We start from the raw sequence: 23,824 nt of genomic DNA on the forward strand, positions 1-23,824 counted from the left end.
GCAGATTTTTAACAAAGAATGATTTCAGTAGAGGAAAAGAGACTTCATATAGAACTGGGGTCAAGTCCAAATACAGCATGGACAAGTGGGAATTGACAGCCAAGGAGCAGGGTGGGGGTCAGTGGATGGAAAATTACTAAGAGGAGACATCATGGGTAAGGAGGGGATTCTTGCTGAAGGCAGCCCAGGATGATCACACATTACCTGGGGATGGTGGGGATTGGAAATCTGATCAGATATCCAGGGTAGGGGATTCTCGGTAAACTGACTTATGATTCTCATTTTGGAGGACAATGTCCAAGGACAGGGTCCCGTCAAAAAAGGACCGAGAGGAGCCTAACTCAAGTTTGGTCAAAGAAAGTCCCTGTCGGTAACAAAGTTCCAGCTTTAAAAGGCAGAGATGTAACACATTTGAAGAGAATGTTCTACCATAAAACATGAAAAAAATTTTTAATAATTTTTTAATTAAAAGAGAAAGTTATAAAATATACACACATTTGGAGGACAAAGACAGTGACACATAATTCTGTCTTCATTAGGAGAACACATCTTTACCCTGGGGGCACTGTTGTAAATTTAGAAATGTATAAAATCAGGACCAGGACCACAGCTTGTCCCAGCCTCTGTGGTCGCCATCAGGCTATTCCCATGGATACATGTGAGTACGTAAGGTAAGCTTTGCTCATCTTTTGTGACCTGTACAACCTCCCAGTGTCCCCATACCTGACCACTATCTGCTTCACCCTGGAGCCGGTTTATAAATACAGATTTCTGGTCCCCAAACCAGAAGTGCTGATTCAGCTTGGGGAGTTGTATTTTTAACCACAGGTGATTCTGAGACAGCCCTTCTACCTGTCAGTCCCTAGGGCAGCCTTAGAAGGCATTGGATTCCATCTGTGCAGAGCTTTCTCCTCCCCACTAGGACAAAATGCTTAACCCTTTCTATCGCTATAGAGACCGTACATGACACTGGGAAATTGTGGTCTCTGAGCTGGAGTCACCAGGCACCCCTGTATTGGTACGTGGGGCTGAGTGACCTCTTCATGGCCTGAGAGTGCGTGACCCAGGTCCTTTATGCGCAGTGCCCGTGCTCTTTGCTTGCCCTGGTGGAGGGAGAAGGAGTAGAATCTGTAGGGAAGCTGCTGGCCCATGGCATTAAATGATGCCTCCTTAAATGATAGCCTTCTGGTTTAACTCAAAACTCCTTTATCAGGCATCCCATTCTCATCATGTGTGGAGTGCTTGTCTATTGCTTGTCTGTCTCCTTCCCTAGACCGAGCTTCTCGAGAGAGAGAGCGAGATTTATATGTTGTTGTTGTTGAATCTCTGTGTCCCCAGGGCCCAGCCAGGCCCAGCACAAGCAGGTGTTCCATAAATGTGCACTGAAGAACTAATGACTTGTCCTCTATGGGGACCCAAAAGAGGAACGATGCCCTGTGCTGGGGAAGCTGGGACAGGTGTCACCTGGAAGCTGCATTTAGGCCGGGCCTTGGTGGATGGGAGGGATGGGGAGACAAGTGTTCCAGGCTCAGAAATGCACAGCTCCTGGATTGGCTGCAGGACCGCTTGTCCCGGGCCCAGTTTGGGTCTCCCCACAGGCGCTGCCTCTCACCCACAGCTGCGGCTATTCCTTCCGGAGAGCTCAGCGGTGATCCCCCAAATGAGACCACTACAACCACTGCATCACCAATTGCCACATCCAATGTGGTAAGGGCTTCACGGGGCAGCCTGGGAAGACGAGGAGAGGACCACCTTCTTCCCTGGACACCAACCTTGGCCCCGAGGGCTTGTGTTTGGAGTCAAAACTCTTGGGCTTGGGTTTAATGGTACACTCCCATGACAAGTGCCATTTATTGAGTGCCTACTGTATGCCAGGCACTGCAGTGGGTAATTTATGTGCATCATATCATCAAATATTTCCAACAACCTAGCGAGGAAGGTGTTATTAGTCGTTTGACAGCCGAGGCTTAGGGAATGAAATCACAGCCCAGAAGGCACGTGGCGAGGAAATACGCAGAGCTACAATATGAGTCCCTCTCTGATCCCAAAGCCTTTACACACTAGTTCCCCATGACTGAAACTCAATGGCTTGGATCTCTGTTTTCCAATCAGGTGCCACACACCTGTGCTTATGTCCTGTTCCTTTGCTGGGTAGTTATTGAATATTTAGAGACTGATGCTATCACAGGCTTGGAGATCCACAGTCAAAAGCCTAGTCCTAATCTAATATTTGAAGAGAAGCGTGAGGGAGTCAAGCATAGAGCCCCATGGGAGACCTTATGGGGTTTCGTATAATTAAGGCTAAGACAGGGAAGCCACTTAGATGTTCACAACTTCAGAGCCAGGCAGGTCCTGAGAGGTCATGTGAACAAGGGTTTCTCAAATCCTTTTGATGGCAATCTGCACAATGTAATAAAATTGACACCCGGACCCAGTCAACCCACATATACACTCCCAGGATAGAAACACAGTTTGCTGAAGCAGCACTTTATGACTTGTGCTATATCAGCACAAGCACGCACACACACATGCATGCACACAAGTGTACGCACATGTGCACAAGCCAGAAGCAACCCTCTAAACTCATGTCATGATCCACTAATGGAGCAGGGCTACAGTGAAAATTATCCCTCAGACCTGCGCCTGTGGGAAAGCTGAGGTCAGGAAGTGTAAGAGGCCTGCCCAGGGGTACCCAGGACATGTGCAAAGTCAGACTAGAACCTGGTGTCTAGTTCCCAATGCTTCTAGTTATCCAAAATACTGACTAATAGAATGTTAACCCAGGTGAGCGTGTAGAAGGTACTTGGATGCTTTGGGGTTCAAAATCCCTACAGCCAGACAGGGTCATACTGTGCTTCTTGGAGGGCTCAGAAGCTCAGTGCCTCTGGGTCACTTCTGTGTCCATCAGGTTTCACTGATCCATGGGAGTCTCGGTGGCCGGGCTCCCCCCAAACCTGATTTTCTGTATGGAGTTCCTAATTCTGACTCTGGGCTGTGTTTCTGAGAAGACATAGATGTGACCCCTGCTCTCTGGGCGTCTGTGATCTAAGGCAGCACTGATGGAAGCAAATGAGGCAGCAATGTGCAGGCGGTCTGACTCATGGACATTTACCAGGTGCCTCCTCTGTGCCAGGTCCTGAACCAAGCAAGGCAGGGAGTGCTGAGAGCCATGAGGCATGGCCCCTGCCCCTGTGAGCTCAGCCTCTGAATTTGCACAGTCTCAGGTTCAAACCCTCACTCTGCCTTTCTCTGGTTGCATGGCCAAGATTATATGCTCAGCCTCAATTTACTCATCCATTAAATGGGATAATCACCTCTACCTGTTTGGTCGTTTGGGAGGATCAAATGAGATAACCTCTGTGAAAGTCCCTGGCACATAGTAGGCCATCAGTAAGTGGTAGCTTTTATTATAATTACTGATAAGAAGCAATGCACAGTTATAGATAGGGAATGAACATTCCAGAAGGGAAGAAACAGCATGAGCGGAGGCAGAGTGGAAAACATAGGGCAAGATCCGAGGAACAGATGTTTTTGGAAGTAGGGAGTGATCGGGAGAGCAAACTGGAAGCACACTACAGCCACAGGTGGAAAGACCAGTAAGTGTCAGACTGAAGAATTTGGCAATAGGGAGCCATGGAAGGCCTTGGAGGAAGGGAATGATGTAATGGGAATGCATGATAGAATAGATGGATAGAGGACACTTGATGGATAGTAGCAAACCCTGCCAGGAATTCACTTATCTTATAGTTGTGGCTTTTGGAAATTAGCAGGAAATGGGATTCTGTCACCATCCTGGGAGGCTTCCAGGAGGTGGCAGGATTTCTAAGGTTCCCGAAGGAGGCTCTTGCCACCTGGGTGGGACGGGTTGGGTCTCTCTGAATGGCTTCTTCGCCACACCAACACAGTGAGCCAGCAGATAAAGGACAACATGCATTAGCCGCAAATGCATCCCATGCCGGGCTCCAACTTTCTGATTGTAAAAATCAAGTGACTTCTAGTCCACCTCTGCTTCCAAATCTCAGGCAAAACATCTCTTAAGAGACCCATGCTAACCTGGAACTCTGCAGGGATGGAAATTCTGGGAAATACAGCTTCAGCATAGCTAAGTGACACAGTACAGATCCATGACAGTCTACCCCTTGTTGACTTGGCATCCATACACATCTCTTTCAACCATTCTTAACCTCCAAATAAAGACAATAGCAAAATCCTGTTTCTGCCTAACATAATGAGTACAACTTGAAACAAACTAACATCCCCTAAAGAGGATACCAAGTCCTTTTACACGTCTTTGGGTCATGCTCATTTCTCTTCCAGTTGGGTCGTAACCCCCTTTTGATATTCTCTGATTTAAATACTGAGATGTACAGTTAGCTGCATGAACACAGCTTCTGCATGACAGGAGGGCCACCCCAGAGGAGGTGTGTCCACATTCATGGAGTGCCAGCCCATCGTGGACAACCATCTGTAAGACAGGCCTAGAACTTTTTCTTCCTCGGGCATCTGGTCATAGGGAACTCGCCTATGAAGTCACTGGTACAGATTAAGAAAAAGTAGACAATACAGCAGGTCTAGGGGCCATGGACCTCTGTGCCCCTCACTTATGCAGCTCACCTGGGCCTTCAGCACCTGTTTAGGTCCAGTTTCACATATTATCATGTGATGATGTAATTGCTGCCATGCACACCCAATTTCGTAACATGGTGGGTCAGATAACAGCCAGTCTCATGATAACTTGTTAACCCAAGGTCAAGAATTCAGTCTCCCTGAAGATCCATTAGCGAGCCAGATGTTGTTTCTCAAAAGGAAAACAGTTATCTGCAGCTGATGGAGGGGCTTTGCTCCAAAATCCTAAGGGTCTGCCCTGTGCTTTACCAGTAGGGTCCTGTGAAATCTTCCATGTGACATTTCTACCTGCACACACTCAGGAACCATTGGTCTGCTGGATCTCTTGTGCATTTTCAGTTTGGTAACAGCTATAATTAACACCCCCCCCCATGTACGTATGTTTTAGAGATGATTTTTCATGTATGAGGGGGTCCCATTTGTATCTGAAGCCCACTTTCAAATGCCAGTGAGGGCCTGTACTTACAAGGCAACCTGTCCTTAAGTGTCTGTGTATCTGTGTTATCTGCCAACTTCTGTATAAAGATCTATCCAGGGAGGCATTTATGGTCTGGTCTGTACATTTCAGTATCTCCCTTGAAAGGGTGGGGGACATGATTTTGAAAGGGAGACCTTCCCGATGGTTCTCTTTCCAGCCAAGGAATAGTCAAAGAGAGCAGTCAAGGAGACCAACCCTTCCCAGGTTACAGGGATCACGTGACTACATCCTTTCCCCGTGGCTGTTCACTGCAGTGAGAGTGGGGCAGGGGAGCACCATGGAGGGCCTCAGTGGGGTCCCCTCTACTGAGGATGAAACCAGTGCACCAGCGAGTCTAACCACCAAAGGACAGACTCTGGAATCCCCAGAGGGAGTCAGAGCAGAGATGAAATAGAGCTGGCTCTCAGGCTGAATCCAGGGGATTCTCCTAAGAACTCCCAATGTGGGTGAGTCCCTGAACCACTCTAGGTTCCATTTTCTCTCTTTTGGGGCCAGAGTTGAAGACAGTGGGATAGTGGTCAGAACCCAGAGTCTAGAACCAGGATCTGAGGTCTAAACCTACTTCTGCTATTGATGTGCTGTGTGACTTTGGGAAAGTCTCCTAACCTCTCTGGGCCTCAGTTTCTTGGTAGATAAATGAAGGCTCTCCATGAGCCCTTCCACCTCAAACCCATGTCAGCCTGTGATGTTGCTTTCATAATATTGCAGCATCCCTCATCCACAAATGCCTGTCTGAATACCAGTGCTTTGAGCTTACTTGGATGCCCCAGTAAGAGGGGACCCCTCCTGCAGAACTTACCAGCACGACACCACCCTGCCTGCCACCTGACCCTGATGGGAGAAGGGAGAAGTCTGGGCTGAGGCCTCTTCTCCATCATCCAGAATATCGCAATTGAAGAGAAATGGCATTGAGAGTGAAGCTCCCAATTTCCTTCACATACCTATTTAAAAATGGATTTGGAAAATGGCTCTGATCAAAAAAATTTCATGAACAAATTGGACATTTGAATTGCATTCTTTGTTACATTTTCAAATTTAGATGCGAGTCCATAGCAAACTTTTCGAAAACACTAGTACATTCTGGGTAATTGCATAAAATTAAATTTTATTTTGAAAATGTTCAACATTGGAGGTTTTTAAATATAGATCCCATTTATCATGTGGTTATTTTGGGATTTGTCAGTGGAAGGAAGCCAAATGTCCTTTCTTGGAAAGGACTCTCCTTTGTTCTGGGATGTGTCCTTTCTTCCTGCAGTCTGGGTATTAGAACACCCTTTCTTTTATGAATAGATAGATGAGGTGGGTTCTTCAGTGTCCTTCCTTGGTAAAAATAAACCCCACAGTTGAACTCTATTTTTTTAAACCCCATAGTTGAACTCTATTTTTTTAAACCCCATAGTTGAACTCTATTTTTTTAAACCCCATAGTTGAACTCTATTTTTTTTTTTTTTTTTTTTTTTTTTGCGGTACGTGGGCCTCTCACTGTTGTGGCCTCTCCCATTGCGGAGCACAGGCTCCGGACGCGCAGGCTCAGCGGCCATGGCTCACGGGCCCAGCCACTCCGCGGCATGTGGGATCTTCCCAGACCGGGGCATGAACCCGTGTCCCCTGCATCGGCATGTGGACTCCCAACCACTGCGCCACCAGGGAAGCCCGAACTCTATTTTTTTTAATGTCTTGCTCTGTGAAATCCCAGAACCTCAGCATCACCAGGTCATCATCAAGGTAGCTTTGGGATTACCAATTTACATCGCAAAAAAACATTACAGTTTCTTTTTTAAAGAGACCAGAAATCAGAGAGGTTCAGTAATGAGCCTGAGACCACACAGCTCGAGAAGCCAAGTTGGCATTCAAATGTGGTGCTCTCTGGTCTGGAAGCCCAAGATGGCACGATTGCCAATCATCTTCTCCCCACTCCCTGGAGGAAGAATGAGGTCCAGTGCTTGGCTCGAGTGGACCCAAGGTTTAAGGAGATGAGCCCTGAAGAAGGCTTGGTACTCATCCCAGGAAACCTTCTAGTTACTAATCTGTACCTTCATCCTCTGAGGGAACATGGTTAATGCTGGGTCTGGTGCCCCAACAGCAGAGAAAGAGGTGCAGGCAATCCTCCACAGCAGGGGAAATACCTGTGTGGTTATTATTAGTCTCGAGAAGGAATTTTATTTAATATCTATGTGGCAGAATTATGGAGTCACTTTTGCTTCCACTTCATTGAAAATTCTCTACAGGATGGTAGTGATAACCCAGCTGCAGAGCTGAAAAGTCAACGCATCCAGGAAAGCCTCCCTCCTGGAGAAGCAGGGCTGTCTTCAGGGATGAGGAGAAACACAGCTGGCTTGGAGTGAAGGGTGAGCTTTCGGCACCAGAGCAGCTGATCTCACAAGTGGAGGCCGGGGACCCTGACCTTGCCCAGTCTAATGACCAGAGTCACTATCCTGGAACTCTGGAGGGTGAAGTGTGGCTGTGGGCCTCCTCCGAGCCCAGTGGAACATCAAGAAAGAATGAGGTCCCAGACCTGGGAGCCTCTCTGGGGATTCCAGCAGAGTGGGTAAGCTCTGTGCTGTAGGAGAGGGTGTAAGAGTCTTGGTCCAGGAGGAGCCCACTGAGGCGACTAGGTGCAGAGGAAGTTGGGAAAGTATTGATAATGAGGGTTGTAGCTCCTTATGTTTCTTTTCAGGCAGTAGACGAAATGCTGGTCACAGGTGCAGAGCTGCTTCTGACAGAGGGACCCACGTCCTGCAAACAGGACACCAAATGCAGGATGAGGAAGAAAAGACATGCTCTATGACACTGACTCTGGACTTGCTTCAGTCAGGACTTGCTGCTAGCCTGAGCAGCCTCCCCAGTCTCCTTCCTGCCCTCAGTCTGATGTGGGAGGCAAAGCTTCTACACTGGGGGTGCATAACCTGATGGAAGAGGCACAGCTGCTGCCCAGGGCGAGGTTTCAGCTGAGGGAGAGACAGCTCCTGCCCTCAGGGAGTCCCCAGTCTGATGGAGGACACGCATTCCCTCCCCATCAGACTGGGAGCTCCCAGTCTGGTGATGGAGACAGCCCTGGCTCTGGAGGAACTTCAGTTCTTATAGAGGAGACACCATCCCCAGATTTAGCTTTGAACTCAGAAGGACCTGAGCTTGAATCCCAACCCTAGCTGTGTGCACTGGCAAGCCTTTGAGTCTGTTTCCTCATCTGTAAAGTGGGGACACTAAAGCCACCCCACAGCAAGCAAAAGGACATATGGAAAGCACTTGACTCCTAATACATGCTGAGTCTAAGATGTTTCCGCCCGCCCCAAGAGGTCAGATACAGCTGCAATAATCCTGCCCCTGTCGCCCCATCTCTGCCCTCCCAAGATATAGACTGGCTGACCTCTTGGGGCATCTGACCTCAGAGGCAGCAGGGACCCAGGCTCTTCCAGTGGCCTGAATGGAAGCCCCAGCCTTACCACAGGTGACCAGGCCGCATGCAACTCTGTATCTGTACACCTGTGTCAAGGCATTGCAGCCTTTTTTCTCCAGCTGCGCGTAGCAGAGGTCATGCATCCAACAGCACCTGTCAATGCGAGAGATTTAGACCCTGAGCAGAAGGGGACTGTCCCTTGAGCAGAGACCACCATGGTTGGTGAGATCTGACCAAGAAAGAATCTCATAATATGGCTGAGTCCTTCCTGCTCTTCCATTAAGTCTGTCCCACACTTGTACCAGTTCACAGACCAGCTCTTTCCTCCTGGGCCCACAGTGAGACTACATTTCCCAGCCCCCCTTGCAGGTATGTGTGGTCACATGACAAGGCTGGCACCCTGGAAAATGTACAGCACTTCTAGACCTACCCATAAAAACCTCCCACTCTAGGAGACCTTCAAGATGGCAGAGGAGTAAGACATGGAGATCACCTTCTTCCCCACAAATACATCAGAAATACATCTACATGTGGAACAACTCGTACAGAACGCCTACTGAACGCTGGCAGAAGACCTCAGACTTCTCAAAAGGCAACAGACATCCTCAGGAGACCTACACACAGAGGTGGGGCCAAATCCAAAGCTGAACCCCAGGAGCTGTGCGAACAAAGAAAAGAAAGGGAAATCTCTCCCAGCAGTCTCAGGAGCAGTGATTAAATCTCCACAATCAACCTGATGTACACTGCATCTGTGGAATACCTGAATAGACAACACGAATCATCCCAAAATTGAGGCAGTGGACTTTGAGAGCAACTGTAGACTTGGGGTTTGCTTCCGGCATCTAATTTGTTTCTGGTTTTATGTTTATCTTAGTTTAGTATTTAGAGTTTATTACCATTGGCAGATTTGTTTATTGATTTGGTTGCGCTCTTCCTTTTCATATATATTTTTTTCATATATATATTTTTTTCCTTTTTCTCTGTTTGTGAGTGGGCATGTTTATGCTTCTTTGTGTGATTTTGTCTGTATAGCTTTGTTTTTACCATTTGTCCTACGGTTCTGTCTATTTTTGTTTTTTTTAGTATAGTTTTTAGCGCTTGTTATAATTTGTGGATTTCTTTTTTGGTTTTGTTGCTCTCTTCTTTCTTTCTTTTCTTCTTTTTTTATTATTTTTTAATTTTTAATAATTTTTTTATTTTAATAACTTTTAAATTAAATTAAATTTAATTTTTTTCTCCCTTTTCTTCTGAGTTGTGTGGCTGACAGGGTCTTGGTGTTCTGGCTGCGTGTCAGGCCTGTGCCTCTGAGGTGGGAGAACCAAGTTCAGGACATTGGTCCACCAGAGACCTCCCGTCTCCATGTAATATCAAACAGCAAAGGCTCTCCCAGAGATCTCCCTCTCAAAGCTAAGACCCAGCTCCAGTCAATGACCAGCAAACTACAGTACTGGACACCCTATGCCAAACACCTAGCAAGACAGGAACACAACCCCACCCATTAGCAGAGAGGCCACCTAAAATCATAAGGTGACAGACATCCCAAAACACACCACCAGACGTGGTCCTGCCCACCAGAAAAACAAGATGCAGCCTCATCCACCGGAACACATGCACCAGTCTCCTCCACCAGGAAGTCTGCACAACCCACTGAACCAACCTTAGCCACTGGGGGCAGACACCAAAAACAGTGGGAACTACGAACCTGCAGCCTGCGAAAAGGAAACCCCAAACACAGTAAGTTAAGCAAAATGAGAAGACAGAGACACACACAGCAGACGAAAGAGCAAGGTAAAAACCCACCAGACCAAACAGATGAAGAGGAAATAGGCAGTCTACCTGAAAAAGAATTCAGAGTAATGATAGTAAAGATAACCAAAATCTTGGAAATAGAATGGAGGAAATACAAGAAACATTTAACAAGGACCTAGGAGAACTAAAGAGCAAACACACAATGATGAACAGCACAATAAATGAAATTAAAAATTCTCTAGAAGGAATCAATAGCAGAATAACTGAGGCAGAAGAACAGATAAGTGACCTGGAAGATAAAATAGTGGAAATAACTACCACAGAGCAGAATAAAGAAAAAAGAATGAAAAGAATTGAGGGCAGTCTCAGAGACCTCTGGGACAATATTAAATGCACCAACATTTGAAGTATAGGGGTCCCAGAAGAAGAAGAGAAAAAGAAAGGGACTGAGAAAATATTTGAACAGATTATAGTCGAAAACTTCCCTAATATGGGAAAGGAAATAGTCAGTCAAGTCCAGGAAGTGCAGAGAGTCCCATACAGGATAAATCCAAGGAGAAACATGCCAAGACACATATTAATCAAACTATCAAAAATTAAATACAAAGAAAAAACATTAAAAGCAGCAAGGGAAAAACAACAAATAACATACAAGGGAATCCCCAGAAGGTTAACAGCTGATCTTTCAGTAGAAACACTGCAAGCCAGAAGAGAGTGGCAGGACATATTTAAAGTGATGAAAGGGAAAAACCTACAACCAAGAATACTCTACCCAGCAAGGATCTCATTCAAATTTGATGGAGAAATTAAAACCTTTTCAGACAAGCAAAAGCTAAGAGAATTCAGCACCACCAAACCAGCTTTACAACAAATGCTAAAGGAACTTCTCTAGGCAGGAAACACAAGAGCAGGAAAAGACCTACAATAACAAACCCAAAACAATTAAGAAAATGGTAATAGGACATACATATTGATAACTACCTTAAATGTAAATCAATTAAATGCTCCAACCAAAAGACATAGACTGGCTGAATGGATACAAAAACAAGACCCATATATATGCTGTCTACAAGAGACCTAGGAACACATACAGACTGAAAGTGAGGGGTTGGAAAAAGATATTCCATGCAAATAGAAATTAAAAGAAAACTGGAGTAGCAATTCTCATATCAGAAAAAATAGATTTTAAAATAAAGACTATTACAAGAGACAAAGAAGGACATTACATAATGATCAAGGGATCAATCCAAGAAGAAGATATGACAATTGTAAATATTTATGCACCCAACATAGGAACACATCAATACATAAGGCAAATGCTAACAGCCATAAAAGGGGGAATCAACAGTAACACAATTATAGTAGGGGACTTTAACACCTCACTTTCACCAATGGAAAGATCATCCAAAATGAACATAAATAAGGAAACACAAGCTTTAAATGATACATTAAACAAGATGGACTTAATTAATATTTATAGGACATTCCATCCAAAAACAACAGAATACACTTTCTTCTCAAGCGCTCGTGGAACATTCTCCAGGATAGATCATATCTTGGGTCACAAATCAAGCCTTGGTAGATTTAAGAAAATTGAAATCGTATCAAGTATCTTTTCTGACCACAATGCTATGAGACTAGATATCAGTTAGAGGAAAAAATCTGTAAAAATACAAACACGTGGAGGCTAAACAATACACTACTCAATAACCAAGAGATCACTGAAGAAATCAAAGAGAAAATTTAAAAATAACTAGAAACATATGACAATGAAAACACGACAACCCAAAACCTATGGGATGCAGCAAAAGCAGTTCTAAGTGGGAAGTTTATAGCAATACAATCGTACCTCAAGAAACAAGAAACATCTCAAATAAACAACCTAACCTTACACCTAAAGCAATTAGAGAAAGAAGAACAAAAAAACCTCGAAAGTTAGCAGAAGGAAAGAAATCATAAAGATCAGATCAGAAATAAATGAAAAAGAAATGAAGGAAACAATAGCAAAGATCAATAAAACTAAAAGCTGGTTCTTTGAGAAGATAAACAAAATTGATAAACCATTAGCCAGACTCATCAAGAAAAAAAGGGAGAAGACTCAAATCAATAGAATTGGAAATGAAAAAGGAGAAGTAACAACTGACTCTGCAGAAATACAAAGGATAATGAGAGATTACTACAAGCAACTATATGCCAATAAAATGGACAAACTGGAAGAAATGGACAAATTGTTAGAAAAGCACAACCTTCTGAGACTGTAACAGGAAGAAATAGAAAATATAAACAGACCAATCACAAGCACTGAAATTGAGACTGTGATTAAAAATCTTCCAACAAACAAAAGCCAGGACCAGATGGCTTCACAGGTGAATTCTGTCAAACATTTAGAGGAGAGCTAACACTTATCCTTCTCAAACTCTTCCAAAATATAGCAGAGGGAGGAACACTCCCAAACTCATTCTCTGAGGCCACCACCACCCTGGAACCAAAACCAGACAAAGATGTCACAAAGAAAGAAAACTACTGGCCAATATCACTGATGAACATAAATGCAAAAATCCTCAATACTAGCAAACAGAATCCAACAGCACATTAAAAGGATCATACACCATGATCAAGTGGGGTTTATCCCAGGAATGCAAGGATTCTTCAATATACGCAAATCAATCAATGTGATACACCATATTAACAAATTGAAGGAGAAAAAACATATGATCATCTCAATAGATGCAGAAAAAGCTTTTGACAAATTCAACACCCATTTATGATAAAAACCCTCCAGAATGTAGGCAGAGAGGGAGCTTACCTCAACGTAATAAAGGCCAGATATGACAAACCCACAGCCAACATCGTTCTCAGTGGTGAAAAACTGAAACCATTTCCTCTGAGATCAGGAAGAAGAGAAGGTTGTCCACTCCCACCACTATTATTCAACATAGTTTTGGAAGCTTTTGCCACATCAATGAGAGAAGAAAAAGAAATAAAAGGAATCCAAATCAGAAAAGAAGAATTAAAGCTGTCACTGTTTGCAGATGACATGATACGATACATAGGGAATCCTAAAGATGCTACCAGAAAACTGCTAGAACTAATTGATGAATCTGGTAAAGTAGCAGGATACAAAATTAATGCACAGAAATCTCGTGCATTCCTATACACTAATGATGAAAAATCTGAAAGAGAAATTAAGGAAGCACTCCCATTTACCATCGCAACAAAAAGAATAAAATACCTAGGAATAAACCTACCTAAGGAGACAAAAGACCTGTATGCAGAAAACTATAAGACACTGATGAAAGAAATTAAAGATGATACAAACCAATGGAGAGATACACCATGTTCTTGGATTGGAAGAATCAGCATTGTGAAAATGACTATTCTACCCAAAGCAATCTACAGATTCAGTGCAATCCCTATCAAACTACCAATGGCATTTTTCACAGAACTAGAACAAAAAAATTTCAAAATTTGTATGGAAACACAAAAGACCCTGAATAGCCAAAGCAATCTTGAGAAAGAAAAACGGGCTGGAGGAATCAGGCTCCCAGACTTCAGTCTATACTTCAAAGCTACAGTAATCAAGAGAGTATGGTACTGGCACAAAAACAGAAATATAGATCAATGGAACAGGATAGAAAGCCCAGAGATAAACCCACGCACATATGGTCACCTTATTTTTGGTAAAGGAGGCAAGAATATACAATGGAGAAAAGACAGTCTCTTCAATAAGTGGTGCTGGGAAAACTGGACAGCTACATGTAAAAGAATGAAATTAGAACACTCCCTAACACCATACACAAAAATAAACTCAAAATGGATTAAAGACCTAAATGTAAGGCCAGACACTATCAAACTCTTAGAGGAAAACCTAAGCAGAACACTGTATGACATAAATCACAGCAAGATCCTTCTTGACCCACCTCCTAGAGAAATGGAAATAAAAAAATAAATAAACAAATGGGACCTAATGAAACAAAAGCTTTTGCACAGCAAAGGATGACATAAACAAGACGAAAAGACAACTCTCAGAATGGGAGAAAATATTTGCAAATGAAGCAATTGACAAAGGATTGATCTCCAAAATTTACAAGCAGTTCATGCAGCTCAATATCAAAAAAACAAACAAGCCAATCCAAAAATGGGCAGAAGACCTAAAAAGACATTTCTCCAAAGAAGATATACAGATCGCCAACAAACACATGAAAGAATGCTCAACATCATTAACCATTAGACAAATGCAAATCAAAACTACAATGAGGTATTACATTCTCACACCAGTCAGAATGGCCATCATCAAAAAATCTACAAACAATAAATGCTGGAGAGGGTGTGGAGAAAAGGGAACCCTCTTGCTCTGTTGGTGGGAATGTAAATTAATACAGCCACTATGGAGAACAGTATGGAGGTTCCTTAAAAAACTAACAATAGGGCTTCCCTGGTGGCGCAGTGGTTGAAAGTCCGCCTGCCGCTGCAGGGGACCCGGGTTCGTGCCCCGGTCCGGGAAGATCCCACATGCCGCGGAGCGGTTGGGCCCGTGAGACATGGCTGCTGAGCCTGCGCGTCCGGAGCCTGTACTCCGCAATAGGAGAGGCCACAACAGTGAGAGGCCCACGTACCGCAAAAAAAAAAAAAAAAAAAAACTAACAATAGAACTACCATATGAACCAGCAATCCCACTACTGGGCATATACCCTGAGAAAACCATAATTCAAAAAGAGTCATGTGCCACAATGTTCATTGCAGCTCTATTTACAATAGCCAGGATATGGAAGCAGTCTAAGTGTCCATCGACAGATGAATGACTAAAGAAGATGTGACACATATATACAATGGAATATTACTCAGCCATAAAAAGAAACGAAACTGAGTTTTTTGTGGTGAGGTGGATGGACCTAGAGTCTGTCTTACAGAGTGAAGTAAGTCGGAAAGAGAAAAACAAATACCATATGCTAACACATATATATGGAATCTAAAAAAATTAAAATATAAAAAATGGTTCTGAAGAACCTAGGGGTAGGACAGGAATAAAGACACAGATGTAGAGAATGGACTTGAGCACACAGGGAGGGGGACGGTTAAGCTGGGACTAAGTGAGAGAGTGGCATGGACTTATATATACTATCAAATGTAAAATAGATAGCTAGTGGGAGGCAGCCGCATAGCACAGGGAGATCAGCTTGATGCTTTGTGTCCACCTAGAGGGGTGGGATAGGGAGGGTTGGAGGGAGACACAAGAGGGAGGAGATATGGGGATATATGTATAGATGATTCACTTTGTTATACAGCAGAAACTAACACACCATTGTAAAGCAATTATACTCCAATAAAGATGTGAAAAAAAAATTCCCACTCTGTCCTCCACTCTCTCTCTCTCCATCTCAGCTGGATGGAGATGCCCCAGCCAAGGACTCTGAGGCCATGGGGAAAGTCACGAGACAGGAGAAACCTGGGTCCTGGAATTGATATGTGATTCACATAGTTAAATGAGCAAAAACTAAACTTCAAGTGTGATAGCTGTGGGCAACTGCATTTTTTTTAAATTTAGATTTACAGAAAAATCGAGAAGATTGTACCAAATGCTCCCTTTTACCCCACACCCAGTTTCCCCTATTATCAACACTTTTTATGAGTATAATACGTTTGTTACGGCTAACAAACCAATAGTGATACATTATTAAATAAATGTTAACTAATTAAATAATAATATATCACCATAGATTCATTAATTGTAAAAGTCCATAGTTTCTTTACATTTTCTTAGTTTTTACCTAAATGTTCTTTTCTATTCCAAGATCCAGTGATGGACACCGTGTTACATGTAGTTGTCCTGTGTCTTTAGGCTCCTCTTGGCTGTGGGAGTTTGTCACACTTTCCTTGTTTTTGATGACCTTGACAATGTTGAGGAATGGTGGTCAAGTCTTTTGTAGGATGCTCTCCTACTGGGATTTCTTTGATGTTTTTGTCATGATAAGATGGGTTATGGGTTTGTTTTGTTGCCCATGTTGTTCCAGTTTTGGCCATTGGGGGCTCTCCCAGTTGGCTCCTGTGCTCTTTGACATATTCCTATCAATGAGGGGTTTGGTTTGGGTTTGTTTTGTTCGAGCCCTTCCTTAATTTTGGGCACTACAAAAAGCTCCAGGTTCATCTTGTATATTCCCTGCCCTAGTCCTAGGATCAGCCATCTCTCCAAGGAGCCTTGGTTCCTCTTTTTGGTGAATGGTATCAGAAACCAGGTCTGGGCACTAGGTGCTGCTTATTGCTTCTGGGGTATTGTTTCTTTTAGGGTCTTTCAGACGACAGAGCAAAAAAAATATGTGTCTATATTAACCCATGTAATTACACATATCTCTACATATTTTTATATGTAACCATCTGCATCTATATTCAGCTAACTAGGAGTTTATACTGAAGTCTCCAACTCTAATCCATCATCACATAGATCATTCTAGCTTCCTGTCCCTGCTTGTCTGGTCTGTAAACTCCCACTCCAGCAGTGACAAGCTTGGCTCCAACCATCTGCCCTCCATTTGTTTAAGCCCCCCATCCCCTTATACATGTCTAGCTGTATAAGAATTGTTAACCCAGCAGGCTGTATTTTTCAAAGAGCAATCTCTCCCATCTCACATGTTCTTCTAGAACATTACCACTTCCCAATCAAGAGGTGGAAACTAGGTCCCCTCTCTCCTAAAGCCTTTGTGACTGCCTTGACGAAGAGAACAGTGGAAGTGACACAGTAGAATTTCTGAGGCTGGATCACAAAAACGCCATGCTCTTTTGTCATGCCGTTCTGGAACACTCACTCTTGAAACCCAAGAGTCACCGTGCTGTGAGGAAGTCCAGACAACCTTAGAGAGGCTTAAGTGAGAGGAACTGAGGCCCCTGGCCCACAGCCTCAGCTGAGCTCCCAGCCAGCAGACAGCAACAACTTGCCAGCCATAGGAGTAATCATTCTAGAAAGCAGATCACCCAGCCTCAGCGGAGCTGCCCAAGCTGAAGCCAGGTGGAGAAGAGACAAGCCATCCCACCAAGCCCTGCCCAAGTGGCAGAATCTTAGCAAAATAAATGGTTGTCATCGCTTTAGGCTACTACATTTTGGGGTGGTTTGTTATGTAGTGATAGATCAACTGATATATTAGGCACTGAGATTCGGGGAGTTACTAGATGTATCTTGGGCAAGTCGGTTAACCTCTCTGAGACTCAGTTTTCTTATCTATAAAATGGTGCTTTAATACTCATCTTTCAGAATTGATATCGAATTAAATGAGATAATGTGGATACAGAGCCTGGAGCATAAAGGGCAGTTATGACAATTAACTCACCAATCAGTACCGTCCTTGGGGGTTCCTTGACCCCCCCAGCCGCAGTAACAGCCATAGAAGCCATAGCTCATCAGGGCGGGCTTCCTAGTCACCTTCTCAATCATCACCTTCAGCTCTAGCAAGCTCCCTGGGACAGCAGGCACACCTGAAAGACAGCCCAGGCAAACCTGCTCCAGGCCCACTTTCCCATGTGCTCCAGGCCCACATTCCCATGTGCTCCCACCCTTTCTTTCACCTTGAGGCTCGGAGGGACCAATGTGTCCCTTTTTTATCCTCCCCATTCATGGGAGGGGAATGAGAAACGTGAGGGCAAACAGTATAGAGAAGGGATTAGAAGTTTGGACGTGGACGATCCCAGCTCTGCCACTAATTCACAGTGTGATGTTGAATAGGTCACTTCATCTCTCAGAGCCTCAGTTTCCTCATCTGCAAAATGCGGGGGCGGTGGGGGAGGCTCAAATGAACGCCTACCTTTTGGAGATGTCATGAGGGTTGAAAAAAGATAAAGTATGTACATTTCTAGCACAGTGACAGACACATAGTAAGTGACCAAGAAATGTTAGGGATAATGAATATGGTATCAGTATGAAGCAGGCAGACAGGCACTTCCTGTCTCTCCTGATGATACACCCATCCCTCCCCACAGTTGACACCATCTGGAACAGGAGGCACAGAATCTTAGAGCAGTGTGGGACCCGTAGAGATCACTGAAGCCAGCTCCCTCATCTTACAGTTGGGAAACCGTAGCTCAGAGGGGAAGGTGCCTTGCCCAGGGTTTTGCACTGAGCCAGAGGCCCTCTCCCTGCACTCTCCCACTCTCCCTGCAGTCTCCAGGGATCTGGCAAGGCATCAGTAGGACAGCCTGTCAGAGATTGTGTACATGGTGACGGGGCTGCAGGGGAGGCCTGAAGCCAGGCTCCCCCCACACTGGGCAGTTCCCTCCAGCTGGGAGGTGGCAGCAGGTGGGACATGTAGAAAACCTGGACAGGCCTGAGCAGAGAATGCCCAGGAATCGTGGAGCGGAATATTTATATAAGGATCTTGTGTTGTGATAGTTTTATCGTATTTTATTTGGCATCAAGTAAAAAATCTGCCTCCTGTGTCTACAAGCCCCATGTCTTCCACATGGCACAATCTTTCCATATCCCCTCCTAGAATCCTGCCGCAGCCCAACCCGTCGACTATTATTCTGTGTCACAGATGAGGAGAGCCCAAGGCTCTTGCTGAAATCGACATGGTCAGGGTAGAGCCAAGATTCAAAATCAGGTCGCCAGGACTTCCAAGACTGGTCTCCTTTCCACTACCTTATTGCTCCTGTGGGGTGAAAGGTCAAAAGTTCAGAGGTCTCGGGGCGAGCACTTACTACAAGCCAGGAACCAAGCCAGTGTGAGGAGGCCCTTCATCTCCAGGGTTCTGGAAAAGAAAACACAGCCCATGACATGTCAATTGGGAGAGGCCCTCATGGCCCATTCCGACCCACTCCTGGCAGAGGTGGGCCACTCCATGGCCCACCAGGCCCCACCCTCTCATGTTGGGCAGTAAACAGACAACAGCAGCTGGAAAAGATGAGGCAAAAACCTCAAGGAGTTGACCCAAGGGGTCCCTGGGAGGAGAGGGGCACCCATGGGTTGTTGTCCCCATTAGAGATGGGAGAGAATTTTCCCATTGCAAATACCTCCAATACAATTGCTCCTTCCTGAAAATTCTTTTTCAATTATATTTTGCAGCTGTGTTGGTATAAAAACAAATACAATCCAGGCTGGACTCATTCTTATACGTTCATTATATTATATTATGTTTTCTCCTGATTTTAAAAAAATTTAAAATTAAAACATTTTCATGGGCCCCAGGCACCATGTCTACCTAAAAAAATAAGTCAACCCTGGGTGCTCACAACAGCTCTGAAGGGTAGGTATCATTGTTCTGTAGGGGAGCAAAATTTGAACCCCAAAGTGTGTCTCTTTGGCATAAGGATTAATTTAGGCTGATTAATTTTAAGAAACAGAAGATTAGGGGAGTCTTTCTTTTTACCTCTCCCTTAGCTGCCTCAAGAATTTAGATAAAGGGTCTGTTTCCGGGCATAAAACTATTACAGAGGTATCTGCAAGGAATAGGGGAATAGTTGTGGCTGGAGAAACTTGACAGGGCCTAGAGAACAGAGTCAACCCTGTGTTCCATTGTCTCTGCCGGCCCAGCAAACATCTGCATAACAAACACTTGCTTTTCCAACTCTATGTGAATTGCCTTCCTCCCCTTTGAAGTCCCAAACGCCTACCCCAACATCTTCTCTGGTCTTTAGCAGAAGATGGTATTTAAGATAAGGGCTTGGGCCATTTTGGTGAGTTCCTTAGTTTTCCTGGGTCTCTCCCACGTGTACATGTTATTAAACTTTTGTTTGATTTTCTCCTGTTAGTCTATCTCATGTCGATTTAATTCTTAGACCAACCAGGAGAACTTAGAAGGGTAGAAAATGTCTTCCTCCCCAACAGTTCTCATTTTGCCAGTGCAGAAATGGAGGCTCAGAGAGCTCAAACAACCTGCCAGAAGTCACGCAGCTGATAAAAAGTGGAGGTGAGGTTCAAACCCAAGCCTGGCATGTCTCTCACTGCCCCATACATCCTCCCTCCCTAGAGGGATGTGTTTTTTCCCCTTTGAGCGGAGTGGGCTAGGGTCCTTCACATGCTCTACCCCATGGGCCTGGAGGCCCCAGCTTCCCTTCCCAGCATCTACCTTTGACAAACGCATGAATCACTAGCCACAGGTCCGAAGAAATCACACCTAGAAGGCAAGGGAAATTCCTTATGTCTCGGGCCAGTGACAGATTCTAACTTGGCCTCTTAGAAGTTCCTTACCAGTGGCTGCCTGCTTCCCTTCCCTCTCTGGATCCCAAAGTCCTGGTTCACCCAGAGCTGCTCCGCTGACCTCTAGTCGGCCAGGATTCCACTCTGATGTCCTGCTGTCTCCGATCCCTGAGTTCCGTGGTCACTCTGCCAGAGCTCTGCCCCGGGCCCCTGGGACCTCCTGTGGCCCGGCTCCAAACACACAACCTCCAACTCCCCAGGGCTCCCAGCAGCTGGGCTGGCCTCTCCGTGCCACCCTTGGTCCAGCAGCTCCTCTGAGTTCCAAGAACATTCCTGAGGGTTCTGTCCACCCACAGCCTCCACTCTGAGGGCTCTAAACAGACAAGGAAAATGACCCTAGACCTTACCCTTCCAAGCCAATCTTCCTCACTGCTTCCTGGAGCTGTGGCAGGAGGAGGACAGCAGCTACCATGTACTGGGCACCTAAGACATGCCAGACACCCTCCACTGTCTCCTTAAACCTGCAAATGACCCTAACACGTGGGTACTGTGAAACCTGCTGGCGGTGTCTGCCCTTTAACAGTCATTTGTTGAACGAAAGAATAGCAGTTGTTGACTTTACAGGCAAAGAAATGGAGCCTCATGAAGGGAAAGTGAGTTGCCCAAGGATTCAGCCCAGGACTGTGAATCTACTCCTTTGACTGACCCTACTCCACTGCTTCTGAACAGCCCCTGTGTACTAATCATCTTGTTCATTTTCTATATTTCATGACACTCTAACATCTTGGGGACGTTGCCGGGCTGGAAAGAGACAGCCCCTCCAAGACTAGCTAATCCCTAGATAAAGCAAAAGACTCTCCTGTGAACATTTTGGTACATGACTCTTTTTGAATTATGGTTTTCTCAGGGTATATGCCCAGCAGTGGGATTGCTGGGTCACATGGTAGTTCTATTTGTAGTTTTTTAAGAAACCTCCATACTGTTCTCCATAGTAGCTGTACCAATTCACATTCCCACCAGGAGTGCAAGACTGTTCCCTTTTCTCCACACCCTCTCCAGTATTTATTGTTTCTAGATTTTTTGATGATGGCCATTCTGACTGGTGTGAGGTGATATCTCATTGTAGTTTTCATTTGCATTTCTCTAATGATTAATGATGTTAAGCATTCTTTCATGTGTTTGTTGTCAGTCTGTATATCTTCTTTGGAGAAATGTCTGTTTAGGTCTTCTGCCCAATTTTGGATTGGGTTGTTTGTTTTTTTTGTTATTGAGCTGCATGAGCTGCTTGTAAACTTTGGAGATTAATCCTTTGTCGGTTGATTCATTTGCAAATATTTTCTCCCATTCTGAGGGCTGTCTTTTGGTCTTGTTTATGGTTTCCTTTGCTGTGCAAAAGCTTTTAAGTTTCATTAGGTCCCATTTGTTTATCTTTGTTTTTATTTCCATTTCTCTAGGAGGTGGGTCAAAAAGGATCTTGCTGTGATTTATGTCATAAAGTGTTCTGCCTATGTTTTCCTCTAAGAGTTTGATAGTTTCTGGCCTTACATTTAGGTCTTTAATCCATTTTGAGCTTATTTTTGTGTATGGTGCTAGGGAGTGATCTAATCTCATACTTTTACATGTCCCTCTCCAGTTTTCCCAGCACCACTTATTGAAGAGGCTGTCCTTTCTCCACTGTACATTCCTGCCTCCTTTATCAAAGATAAGGTGACCATATGTGCGTGGGTTTATCTCTGGGTTTCCTATCCTGTTCCATTGATCTATCTTTCTGTTTTTGTGCCAGTACCATACTGTCTTGATTACTGTAGCTTTGTAGTATAGTCTGAAATCAGGGAGCCTGATTCCTCCAGCTCCGTTTTTCATTCTCAAGATATCTTTGGCTATTCGGGGTCTTTTGTGTTTCCATACAAATTGTGAACTTTTTTGTTCTAGTTCTGTGAAAAATGCCAGTGGTAATTTGATAGGGATTGCATTGCAGCTCTATTTACAATAGCCCGGAGATGGAAACAACCTAAGTGTCCATCATCGGATGAATGGATAAAGAAGATGTGGCACATATATACAATGGAATATTACTCAGCCATAAAAAGAAACGAAATTGAGCTATTTGTAATGAGGTGGATAGACCTAGAGTCTGTCATACAGAGTGAAGTAAGTCAGAAAGAGAAAGACAAATACCGTATGCTAACACATATATATGGAATTTAAGAAAAAAAAATGTCATGAAGAACCTAGGGGTAAGACAGGAATAAAGACACAGACCTACTAGAGAATGGACTTGAGGATATGGGGAGGGGGAAGGGTAAGCTGTGACAAAGCGAGAGAGAGACATGGACATATATACAGTACCAAACGTAAGGTAGTTAGCTAGTGGGAAGCAGCCACATAGTACAGGGAGATCAGCTCGGTGCTTTGTGAGCACCTAGAGGGGTGGGATAGGGAGGGTGGGAGGAAGGGAGACGCAAGAGGGAAGAGATGTGGGAACATATGTATATGTATAACTGATTCACTTTGTTATAAAGCAGAAACCAACACACCATTGTAAAGCAATTATACTCCAATAAAGATGTAAAAAAAAAAAAAAAAAAAGACTCTCCTGTGAACGTGGATTTCCAGTGCAAACCAACTGATCCTAAACTCCCATGCCCAACCACTTCCTCTATCTCATTTTCACACTCCCAGCCAATATTTCCCCTGGCCTAAATCACCCCAGGGCCTGGACCAGACCACCAGGGACCGCCCCTACGGCCTGAAGTCCACTGAAATTATTCAAGCTAGCCTGTCCTACACTGTTTACCCTGCCTTGTCTTGCCTTCGCCACAGAAAACACAATACAGGCTCTGGGCCATGCTTTCCCTCATTTTTTGTGTCTCCTGATCAACCCTGGTGCTTCTCTGTGTGGCCCTGCTAGGTGTGGTACACCCCCTTCTCTTGGAAACTGTAACAAACTATCTTTTTTTTTTTTTTGCGGTACGTGGGCCTCTCACTGTTGTGGCCTCTCCTGTTGCGGAGCACAGGCTCCGGACGTGCAGGCTCAGCAGCCATGGCTCACGGGCCCAGCCGCTGCACGGCATGTGGGATCCTCCCGGACCGGGGCCCGAACCCACGTCCCCTGCATCAGCAGGTGGACTCTCAACCACTGCACCATCAGGGAAGCCCCAAACTATCTTTTAAATGCAATCGTCTCCTGATCTGTTGGCTTCACCATACCTGAAGAAAACCAGAATCCCAGGTGCACATTAGATCATCTTGGGACATGGCTCTTGATGAGAGGGAGCAGTGCCAGGTCCCACACAGAGGAGTCTGAAGGTGCACAAAACAAGTTTCACAGAGGACGTGGCAGAGGCATCGAAATAGCTGCTCTGGAGGCCGGGAAAGTGGACCATCAATGGATCCCAAAGCAGGCTCCCAGCAGAAGGATGTGGGGTTGGCTATTTTTGTCAAGCAACCACGG

The 23,824-nt window shown here is 44.7% G+C and overlaps 1 protein-coding gene across 1 annotated transcript; it reads right to left on the reverse strand.

Annotated features, from left to right (window-relative positions):
- Positions 1-7,500: 7,500 nt before the first annotated feature.
- PLA2G5 (phospholipase A2 group V) lies at positions 7,501-18,972 on the reverse strand (the record flags this gene model as incomplete). Its single annotated transcript, XM_081224785.1, has 4 exons — positions 7,501-7,840; positions 8,548-8,654; positions 17,570-17,714; positions 18,933-18,972. The coding sequence occupies 4 exons, from the start codon at positions 18,970-18,972 to the stop codon at positions 7,716-7,718; spliced, it is 417 nt and encodes a 138-aa protein (XP_081080911.1). The 3' UTR covers positions 7,501-7,715.
- Positions 18,973-23,824: the final 4,852 nt, after the last annotated feature.

This window comes from Mesoplodon bidens (genome assembly GCF_964165515.1).
Source record: "Mesoplodon bidens genome assembly, chromosome: 2".
In the NCBI taxonomy this organism is placed as follows: domain Eukaryota; kingdom Metazoa; phylum Chordata; class Mammalia; order Artiodactyla; family Ziphiidae; genus Mesoplodon; species Mesoplodon bidens.